Source organism: Rhincodon typus, unplaced genomic scaffold (genome assembly GCF_021869965.1).
Source record: "Rhincodon typus isolate 14 unplaced genomic scaffold, sRhiTyp1.1 hic_rhity00002137, whole genome shotgun sequence".
NCBI lineage: Eukaryota > Metazoa > Chordata > Chondrichthyes > Orectolobiformes > Rhincodontidae > Rhincodon > Rhincodon typus.
Genome location: NW_025967775.1, coordinates 13,718 through 24,979, shown reverse-complemented (window position 1 = coordinate 24,979; position 11,262 = coordinate 13,718). Strand labels below are relative to the sequence as shown.

Below are 11,262 nucleotides of genomic sequence, written 5' to 3'. Positions count from 1 at the left end.
ACATGGCCCTCATTCCATTTACTACACAAGTTGATTCCCATTTCTGGAAGGATTCTTTGAAGCTTCAAAGGTCGAATTATACATGTGCCGAGATCTATAGTGCTTTGAATCTCATTTATCTGATTAGCTAAGGTAAACTAAAAAAGGCTCATATTAATTAAAACGTGAATACTTATGTAAATAATGTTTTCTCGCATTAATTGGAGAGGTATAAAATATTAATGCCAGAAACTGAGATAATTTATTAGGAGATATGAGTGTTCATCCTTACCTGAAAATTTATGGTGTTCTTTGTGTCTCTGGACTGGGAGTCCCAGGTTCAAATCCAACTGTTCTAGAGGTGTGTAATACGTCTCTGAACATGCTGATTAGAAAATATATGGTGCTCTTTGTAAAAAGTGACTGAGAAGTTTGAGGAGCAATATTACCACCTGACATGTCTAGATGTTGATGATTCATTTCCCGGAGGTCATCACTGATCCCAAGTTGGCTATTTTTAGCTCAATTACACCAAAAGGTACTGCACCCTTCTCACACCTGCATCACTTACAATGAGGAGACTTTTGAAAATCATATATAAAATGGTGTTTATTTGTGAGATCAAATTGGTCTTAATTCTACTTATTGTTATTTTAGTAAGAAAGCAGGTATCATCTACTATGCATTTAGTAAAGAAAAATAAATTCATAACTATTCACCTGGGCTGCTAACCAAAACCTAATGCAATGCTGACAGGATGTTTCCTCTCATGAAGGAATCTCAAACTAAGGGACATAGTTTCAAATTAAGAGATCTTGTACCAGGACTGAGATGAGGAACAAATTCTTCAGAGCACCATTAGTCTTTGGAATGCTCTACTCCACATTATAGTGAAGACTGTGTTACTGAATATACTCAAGACTGAACTGGACAGATTGGTTGATCAACAAGCGAGTGAGGGATTATGGGGGACATATAGGAATGTGGAACAGAAACAAAGTTGCTGGAAAAGCAACTTTGTCTTTGTTCCTGATTTACAGCATCCGCAGTTCTCTTGGTTTTTATACAGGAATGTGGACTTGAATGATAGAGCAGGATTGAGGGGCCAAGTGGCCTCCCCCGCTCTTACATTCTTATTTCTTATGTTCTTAAGCTTGTTGTCCTCTCGTTCTGTTTTGCAGGTGTCATTGAAATCTGTCACACAATTATCCAGGAAAACTCGGAAGTCCAAAAGGACTACTAATGGAGGACTGCATAGCTCAAGATGTCAACTTTTGAAAGAGTCATTCAGATTGTTCTGATAGTCCAGATGAATTTTAAAAAGGCTGACCCTCAACTTCAGGGTGACATTTACTTGGGTTTGTAAGTTTCAGCCACAGGTCTCTGTTTCTGCATTGGCTGATTCTTGACCTGCATATCTTTGTTCACAGATTGCAGGCTGTCCCGCTCAGAATTTGGATCAAGAGCGCAAGATTTGCCACCTGTTCTTGCCCTTTCTGGCACTGCTCTGCCTCATAATTAAGACGTTGTGACTAAAAGTTTGATGTAGGTTGATGGACAAGTTGTTGCTATTCTGAATGATTGGAGCAAGGTCCTTTGAGTCATTAATGTCAATGTTGTCATACTTCAAAGAGAGCTCAAAGAGTTTTTGAAGCACTTTCTTTATCCTCCGCTGAAGCACCAGCCATTTCAGACTTGAGGAAGCAGGACCTGGGAGCCCAGGGGGTGCGATTTTCCGCCATCTGGACACTGCGTACAGTTTCATCGAAGTTGACTGCTCAGGGGTTTGGGAGAGATAGTAGGAACTGCCGATGCTGGAGAATCTGAGATAACACGGTGTAGAGCTGGATGAACACAGCAGGCCAAGCAGCATCAGAGGAGCAGGAAAGCTGACGTTTCGGGTCGAGACCCTTCTTCAGAAATGGGGGAGGGGAAGGGGATTCTGAAATAAATAGGGAGAGAGGGGGAGGCGGATAGAAGATGGATAAAGGAGAAGATAGGTGGAGAGGAGACTGACAGGTCACAGAGGCGGGGATGGAGCCAGTAGAGGTGAGTGTAGGTGGGGAGTTAGGGAGGGGATAGGTCGGTCCAGGGAGGACGGACAGGTCAAGGAGGCGGGATGAGGTTAGTGAGCAGGAGATGTGGGTGGGGCTTGAAGTGGGAGGAATGGTTAGGGAGGCGGGGACTAGCTGGGCTGGTTTTGGGATGCGGTCGGGAGAGGGGAGATTTTGAAGCTTGTGAAGTCCACATTGATACCCTTGGGCTGCAGGGTTCCCAAGCGAAATATGAGATGCTGTTCCTGCGGCTTTTGGTTGGCATCATTGTGGCAATGCAGGAGGCCCAGGATGGACATGTTGTCTGAGGAGTGGGAGGGGGAGTTGAAATGGTTCGCGACTGGGAGGTGTAGTTGTTTGTTGCGAACTGAGCGTAAGTGTTCCGCAAAGCTGTCCCCAAGCCTCCGCTTGGTTTCCCCGATGTAGAGGAGGCCACGACGGGAACAGCGGATACAGTATACCACATTAGCAGATGTGCAGGTGAACATCTGTTTGATGTGGAAGGTCTTCTTAGGGCCTGAGATGGGGGTGAGGGGGGAGGTGTAGGGGCAGGTGTAGCACTTGCTTCGGTTGCAGGGAAAAGTGCCGGGGGTGGTGGGGCTGCAGGGGAGTGTGCAGCGGACAAGGGAGTCACGGAGACAGTGGTCCCTCCGAAGGGAAAAATGTCTTTGGTAGTGGGGTCAGATAGCAGATGGCAGAAGTGTCGGAGGATGATGCGTTGGATCCGGAGGTTGGTGGAGCGGTACGTGAGGACGAGGGGGATTCTGTTTTGGTTGTTATTGCGGGTAGGGGGTGTGAGGGATGATTTGCGGGAAACGCGGGAGACATGGTCGAGGGCATTTTCGACCACTGTGGAGGGGAAGTTGCGGTCCTTGAAAAATGAGGACATCTGGGATGTCCGGGAGTGAATGCCTCATCTCGGGAGGCGGAGGTGAAGGAATTGTGAATGGGGATGGCCTTTTTGCAGGAAGGTGGGTGAGAGGAGGTGTATTCTAGGTAGTTGTGGGAGTCGGTAGGTTTGAAATGGATGTCGGTTTCCAGGTGGATGCCAGAGATGGAGACAGAGAGGTCCAGGAAGGACAGAGAGGTATCAGAGATGGTCCAGGTGAACTTAAGGTTGGGGTGGAAGGTGTTAGTGAAGTGGATGAAATGTTCGAGCTCCTCATGGGAGAACGAGGTGGCAACGATACAGTCATCAATGTAACGGAGGAAGAGGTGGGGGATAGGGCCAGTGTAGCTTTAGAAGAGGGATTGTTCCACGTATCCTCCAAAGAGGCAGGCATAGCTTGGGCCCATGTGGGTACCTATGGCCACCCACTTTGTAGGAAGTGGGAGGAATTGAAAGAGAAGTTGTTGAGGGTGAGGATGAGTTCGGCTAAGTGGATGAGGGTGTCAGTGGAGGGGGACTGGTCGGGCCTGCGGGACAGGAAGAAGCGGAGGGCCTTTAGGCCATCTGCATGGGGAATGCAGGTGTATAGGGACTGGACGTCCATGCTCAGGGGATTGGCCTGACTGCTTGTGGAACAGGTTTCAAGAAGGACACTTGCTTTAGCTCGCCAGTCCCTTCACTGAATCCAGAGAATACAATGAAGATATTGTTAATGGAACCCCTCTGTCGCTCTCATTTGTTGCCAGTACACAGCCCCGATTCCAGTACAGGAGTGCGGTACAGACAACTTCTCTATACACAAGATTTTTGTTGTCTTACAGAGGTCTTTGTTGGGAAACTCTTGTTGCTGTAGATTGTAGAATTAATATTCATCTTATCAAATATTAAAGATAACATGCATATACTTGAAAACAGATAAGGAATGCTCCTAATGTCCTAATTATCATTTTTTTCAATCATTTAATTTTTATTCTACGCTCTGTGTTAATACATTCTCAAAAATGGTCACTGAGTGAAATTAGGAGGGACGTCATTGGACTTGTAAGACAAGAGGTCTCGACTAATACTCTGGGGATACAGTTGAAATCCCAACACAGCAGCTGGTGGAACTTAAGTTCAATTAATGAATTTGCAAACTGAAAACTATTCTCAGTAATGTTTGTTATCATAAAAACCTATCTGGTCACTACTGTTATTTAGGGAAGGAAATCTGACCTTCTGTAAGCCACTCATTTCAAGAGCAACTAACACTGGCCAAGCAAAAATATAAAGAGGCAGAGCTACAGATAACATGCACTGATCATGGGTTATTGCGCTTGACCTTGTACTGAACGGTACAATTAAGACTGCTTTCATTGCTATTGTGCCAGGTTGCTTCAACCTTTAACTCTGCTGAATATAAGACCATAAGATGTAGGAACAGAAGTAATGCAGACATTAACCTAAAATTTGCTCGATTAGCCAAAATGAGGTTATCAGCAGAATTACCTGCATTTCTCTGTTTTCAATCCTTCAAATAATGAATTATCCTTGCCAACACTGCTCATTTGTAAGTAATGAGCTAAGAAATATAAATAAATCTCATAATCCACAACATCCTTTTAAAAGGAAGCTTCAAAGGAACTCTGATAAATGGCTTCACAAAATGTACTCCATATTTTTCTAAGATGCACAGGCAAATAAAAAGCATGATCTGTGCAAAATAACTACCTCAATATCATTCAATCTTCCATTAATTGTCTAAGAATGGTGCTGGTTTCCATCAACCAGGAAGTGGTATGTAGTGGGGAGGTGACAGCCTAGTGCTATTATTACTGGACTGTTAATCCAGAGATCCAGGTAACGTCCTGGTGGTTGAATTCCACCATGGAAGATGGAATGATGACCATGAATCCATTGCTGATTGTTGGAAAACAATCTGGTTCACTTATGTCCTTTAGGGAAGGAATCTGCCATCCTTACCTGGACTGGCCTTCATGTGACTCCAGACAGTAATGTGATTGACTCTTAACCACCCTCTGGGCAATTAGAGATGGGCACTAGCCAGTGACACCCTCATCCCGTGAACGAATAAAAAAAAATTCGTTAATTGAGCAATAGTAGGATTGTTAGGTGAGGAACCAAGGAGAACCGAGGTTTTTTCTTGTCAGGATTGAGCAATGGAAAGATATCACCACCCAATTTTACAAATTTCCTGATTAGGTAACAGAGTATAGAGTCATAGAGTCATAAAGCTGTACAGCTTGGAAACAGACCTTTCAGTCCAACTCGTCCATGCTGACCCGATATCCTAAATTAATCTAGTCCCATTTGCCAGCATTTGGCCCATATCCCTTTAAACCCTTCCTATTCATATACCCATACAGATGCTTTTTAAATATTGTAGGTGAATCATTCCTGCCAAACACTTACAGAGACTGTGAAGCAACTAAAGTGAGAAACTCTGTTACACAAAAACTCTACTGAATATTCTTATTAGTTTAAGTATAAGTTTAAAAATATTAAGAGATTTGCAGTTTGGTTACCATTATCAAAATTGGTTGCATAATCTAATAATAATGCTATTGCCATTAATGATCTGATACTGAAATATATTTTTAACATCCATATTATTTAAAAATTACTCGTAATGACTGCTTCTCAACCATGTTATTGTGAGAAAATCAAAAATGTGCAACATATTTCTCTAAAATTGAAAGCATAAAGTAATGATCATGCATTGTTGTGATGTGATATTGAACAAATTTTAAAAGGGAAGCTATGATAGAAAGAAATGGGAGAGGGGAGATGTGGAAATTATAAATACGAATGAAAAATAACTATATAAATTTGAAATAAAAATCACAAGATCAGCTGAAAAGGCAAAGCACAAACTGTTTCAGTTTCAGAAGACATTATTACAGAAATCTGGTCCCCTGAAACTTCCAGTAGGCAATTTGTTTTTTTAGTTATGTACCAGAGCAAGTTCTGTGCTACAAAGATGACCCTTAATTTTGAAACAGCACCCCATAGTTCTGGACTCACCCTCAAGGAGAAACATCCTTTCAATATCCGCCTTTTGGGATCTTACACACTTCATTCATCAACTCACAAGCTTGTAAACTCCAGTAGAAACAACCCCAGCGTGTCCAACCTATCCTTAGAAGACAATCCACTCATTTAAGGTATCAGTTTAGTCAATCTCCTCCAATGCATTGACATCCTTTCTTAAGAAGACAAAGATTGCACAAAGTATTTGAAAGATGGTCTCAATAAAACCCTGTATAACTGAAGTTTAACATCCTCATTTTTATGTTGGATTCCTCTCCTAATAAAGGAAAGCATCCCATTAAACTTCTCAATTACATGCTGAACCTCCATACTAACTTTTTGTGGCAACTGCAGAAAAACACCTAGTTCCCTATGTGTCTTGGAATTCTGAAGTCATTCTCCATTTAAGCATTACTCTGCATTTTCATTCTTCCTCCCAAAGTGAAGAATTTCACATTTTCCCACAATATATTTCATCTTTCAGACTTTTAACCACTCACTCAACCTATCTATATCCATCTGCAAACTCTTTACGTCTTCTTCACAAAGTACTCTACCATTTTATGTCATCTGCAAATTTAGCCTCCCTCTCTTCATGAATAGAAAGGTTATGTTTGCTACTTTCCAGTTCGTTGGAACCTTCCCTGAATCTAGGGAATTAATTAAATTGGATGAAGGTTGACATCTGTGATGCAGGGGACCTCAGGAGGATGGATCATTCTCTTCTGACTGAAGATGGGTGCAAATGCCTTAGCCACGTCTTTTGTAATGATGTACTATACTCTTCATAGGATTCATTGCAGTCCCAACAGTGACCACTATTGTGCCCTGGCAGTGATGGGGCTATTCAGCTGCTGGCCAATCAGATTGCCCGACATCTTATTGGTCTGAGACTTCCCCGAGCCAAGAAAATGAGAGCTACATTCACACCTCAGTAAGGCTGTCCCTAGTGCATTTTCAGTGCGTTGTTGACCGATTGTTTCGTGGGGCGAGATAGGTGAGGAGCAATATGTTCTTCCAGGGTAAAATTTGCCCTGTCATCTAAATGCATAGCATCAGTTTCTACCGAGGTGCTGATGATGGCTAGCTTCACCTCACTTCCACTATCTCCTGGCACCTCTATGTCTTTAACTTGTCAGATGCTGACATGCAGTTCTTGATGAGCAGAAATTTTCTCCAATTAAATAACAGGATGACTACTCCTACTGCTAACTCCACCCCTCTCTGTAGCAAATGTCCACTTTCACCTCAATAACATCATCCGAGTCTGTCCCTATCTCAGCTCACCTTCCATTGAAACCTTCATCCATGTCTCTGGAATTAACCACTCCGATACATTCCTGGATGGCTTCCCATGTTGAAATATTTGAAATATTTGGAAGTCGTCAGAGGTTTCTCTGCTCGTGCCTTCATTTTAACCAACTCCCATTTACCTTTTCCTGGTCTGCTTTGGTTCCCAATTATGCCACTCATCACATTTAAAGTTCTCAATCTTGTTTTCAATGCCCACACTACAAAAGGCCTCAATTCTCCCTCACTCTAATCTCCTGCAACCTTATAGCCTTCAATATATCAGAGTTAATTCAATTCTGGCATTCGAGTATTCCAGATTTTTAATAGTCCACCATCAGTGTTTGTGTCTTTAGTTGCCAAGGCCCAAAGCTCTGGAATTTCATCCAAGAATCTCTCTGCCCCATCTCTTATTTAAGATATTCCTTAAAATCTGATTAACAAAGCTTTTGATTATCTCTATTATTTATCTCCTTATGTGGCTCAGCATCAAATTTTGCCTGATAATGCTCCTTTTGGATGTTCTACTATGTTAAAAACATTGTGTGAATGCAAGTTGCTCTTGTTAATATCTTATTACTATCATAGCTTAAAATTAACCAACAAAAACAATTCACCCTAATTGCTATTACATTATAGTAGACTAAACAAACCATATTTTGCACAACCGTACCTGCACATTTTCTCGAAGATCAGTTGCTTCCTTTAGTTGTTGAACAACAGTCTTGAATATTTCATCTATAGATTTTATCAAGATTGTTCTCATGCTAGCATACTCTCTTGACCTTTTAGCTTTTCTCACAGAAAGGCCACGTTTGTGAGGTTTTCCTCCACCTCTCCTGTTAGTGATTGCCACATGTACGAATAATGAGGCATATGATAGAGTTTCACCCGTCAGCGACTGAAGTGGCACATGTCTGTATCCTGGTTGTAAGCATTCAAAAGGAATCGTATACTGAGCAATAAACTCATCTCCAATGTAGTCATCATCGAGAACCACAAATCGCACCATTGCCAACTCGGGGAGGTTAATCTGGAATTCAAAACTCTCATCAAAAATGGGGTTCTCTCCATTTTGGTTAACCGTTTTAGTTCTTTGTTCAGCACAGTCTGCAGGTATTCCGTGGATCTCCACATACACATAGGGATCTACTACATCACCTTTAGAACCTGAGCCTTTAGGCTTTGGAAAATTTTGGCCACTAATGATTTTGATGTGGAGGAGTTGAGGAGAAACACCTGGCACTGAATCTTTAGTATTGGCACTGAAATAAGAAACTTCTTCTCTCATAATGGCAGGACGAAGCACGTATCCACAATTCCCATTCTGACGGAACCAACCAATGTTAAGGTCCATCATTAGACCAGGCGTCTGGTAATTCATTGCCACTACTTGGCAGCCACATTTCCAAAAGTCCTGAGGATTCATGTTGCTTGAATCTATTCTCATTGGATTTGGATATATTCTGGCCAGGAAACGCTTATTGTAATTTACAAAGTCCTTTGGGTATTCGTTGGCAAGTTTAGTAGCAGTTACTTCATTGAATGAGCAGAATTCCCAAAATTTCTGATTTTGAAGTGAGTCTGTAAAGTCTTTAAACAGTACAGATTTACAAAGAGTCACCATGTCTGAGAGTTCTTTGCAAAGCTTAAATTTTCTGTTTGGAACTATGTTCTGCTGGTCTGTATTCTCATTTGACTCCCTTTTTGCCATTTCTGCACCTTCATCTTCATCTGTAATATCACCTGCAGAGCCAGTGAAATTTGCTGGCAGTTTTTTTGCCTTTAGCAAAATTTTCTTCTTAAGGACTTCAGGGGAAGGTAGGTAACTGTCATCAACAGAGGGGGGTTTTGTGTACAGTTTGTCTCCAAAAGTTTGTTTCATATGTTGAATCATCACCTTCTGCTGTTTTAATGAACAGTGATTTTCTAAACACAAAATCAAAGGGTATTCCGATGCAACAAAAGCATATTTGTTAATTACGTCAATGACCTGGCGGAAGACAATCTGTGATGTCATAGTATGACCTGTATAGATGACTGGTTCATTGTCGGCACCATCCCATGCATCCACCTCAATACTTCGACACCCCATTTTCAGAGCACGAATATATCCTGTGATATCTGAGGGGCCTTGGAACTGATCCTCAATCAAGTAGGTGTTATGTGATGCATTTATGTAATAATGAGACACTGGTTGTGTCATGTCCTGACAAACTTTCTTGTGCTCTGGATCAAATATATGGCATTCAGGTGAAATGAGGTACTTGGTAAAACCATCCAAGGAAAGCCAACCTCTTTCCTGTCCTTCTCTTGATGGCTCATATTTCTGAATGATGTTCATGCTCACTTGTTCTGTAACATGTGGCATTCCCTGCTCAGCTTCCAAAAACATCATCAGGTCCTTGGAATCTAGAAATTCTTTATTGCTTGAAAATTGGACTAACAAAAAATATATTTCTGGTCTCGTGCAAAGCTCATGATAAACTTCTATAAGTTCCTCTTTGATAACATCAGTTCCTACTTTTTCTTTTGCTTTGTGCAATTCTTTGAACTTCAATTCGATTTTGGCATTTTTCAGTCCCGAGTTCAGATTCTTAACAAGCTGTACAGCTTTGTTAAATGGTATATGTCCTACACCTTTTGTATCAGCTGCAGCAAAAACACTTGAAAGCCATGATGTCCGCATGTTATTGTGACTGCTCTCTATCATGTCTAATGTGTGTTTCCCATAGGAGATCAGATACCGTAGGCCTGTAACCCAAATATTTGCTACATCTGCAGAATTAGCTACAAGGTCTAATGTCTCATAGCTTTCTCCATAAATTATTGAAAATGCACTGTCTTCTGAAATATGATCATAAATAGCATTGGTGCGAAACATTTCTGTATTTTTTCCTGTTCGAACTTCTTTGATTGAAGTTATGTCGATTTTTGCTTTATCTGATTCTTTCTTTGAAGGATCCCATCGAAGAGATTGCATATCTGCATCCAAAAGAAAATAGCGGTGATAGACTCTGGAATTTGAGCGAATTTTTTTAAGTTCAGAGCCTTCAATCATTGAATTGATACAATCACTGGCACTACTGATCTTCTTTTCAGTTGGCATGCTGCTGAAGGAGACTGTTTTCTTTCTCTCCTTTCGTTGTCTGGTGCCATCCTGAAAAGAGGAAAGAGTTCTATAAATAAAAATGCTTATGTGCAATATCTGAGATAACACATGCAAACTTCTGTTCCCTTTGTTTGGAGAATGGATGGAAGGAGCAAACATGTGGAACTGTGGCATAACTGATACTACAAACAACAAAGGTAAGCACATTTTTTTCTCCAAAGTATGTCAAGTATGATCAGTTTAGCGGAGTAACTTTGCACATTGAGAATGGTGAGATGTAGGCTTGATTCTCATTTCTCTTATTTCAATCTGTGATCTCAATAGGATCACTGTGGGCATTGTAAAGCAAAGGATGGGTAATTCTCAATGTTGAGGAAGAGGCAGAAATGCCAATCACTAGGAGTTCTAGCAGTGAGCAGTCCAGAGCAGCATAAGTGAAAAACTGGCAGTACTTGCTTGATCCCTTTCCTAAAGGAGAATCCAAAAGGTCACACAGAAAGACAAACAAAGGAAACATTATCATAAGACCATAAGAAACAGAAATAGGCCACTCAGCTCATGGAATATGTTCTGTCATTAGATACTATCATGGCTGTCCTGATAATCCTCAACTCCACTTCCCAGCCTTTTCCCCATAATCCTTGATTCCCTAACTGATTAAAAGTCTGTCAGTCTTAGGAGTGAATAAACTTAATGACCCAGCCTTCACAGGCCTCTGTGGTAAAGAATTCCACAGATTCGCTAACCTTTGAAAGAACAAATTCTTTCTTATCTCTGTCCTAACTGAGTGGCCCCTTACTTTGAGATTGTGCCTTCTAGTGCTAGACTCTTCCATAAGGGGAAACAACCACTCTGCATCCACCCTGTCAAGTCCCCTAAGAATCTTGTATATTTCAATAATCATTCTT

General features: G+C 41.3%; 1 protein-coding gene across 1 annotated transcript; it reads right to left on the bottom strand.

Annotated features, from left to right (window-relative positions):
* Nucleotides 1-320: 320 nt before the first annotated feature.
* On the bottom strand, nucleotides 321-10,399 carry LOC109915948 (inactive phospholipase C-like protein 2). Its single transcript, XM_048592976.1, has 2 exons — nucleotides 7,916-10,399; nucleotides 321-364 (listed from the first exon to the last, which is right to left on the bottom strand). The coding sequence occupies exons 1-2, from the start codon at nucleotides 10,349-10,351 to the stop codon at nucleotides 335-337; spliced, it is 2,466 nt and encodes an 821-aa protein (XP_048448933.1). The 5' UTR covers nucleotides 10,352-10,399; the 3' UTR covers nucleotides 321-334.
* Nucleotides 10,400-11,262: the final 863 nt, after the last annotated feature.

Coding starts and splice junctions, on each gene's coding strand:
- LOC109915948 (XM_048592976.1), bottom strand. CDS start 10,351: ATGCCAACTGAAAAGAAGATCAGTAGTGCCAGTGATTGTATCAATTCA. Junction 365..7,915: donor ATCTTCGAGAAAATGTGCAG/GTACGGTTGTGC, acceptor TTTTCTAATCAG/CATGTTCAGAGACGTATTAC.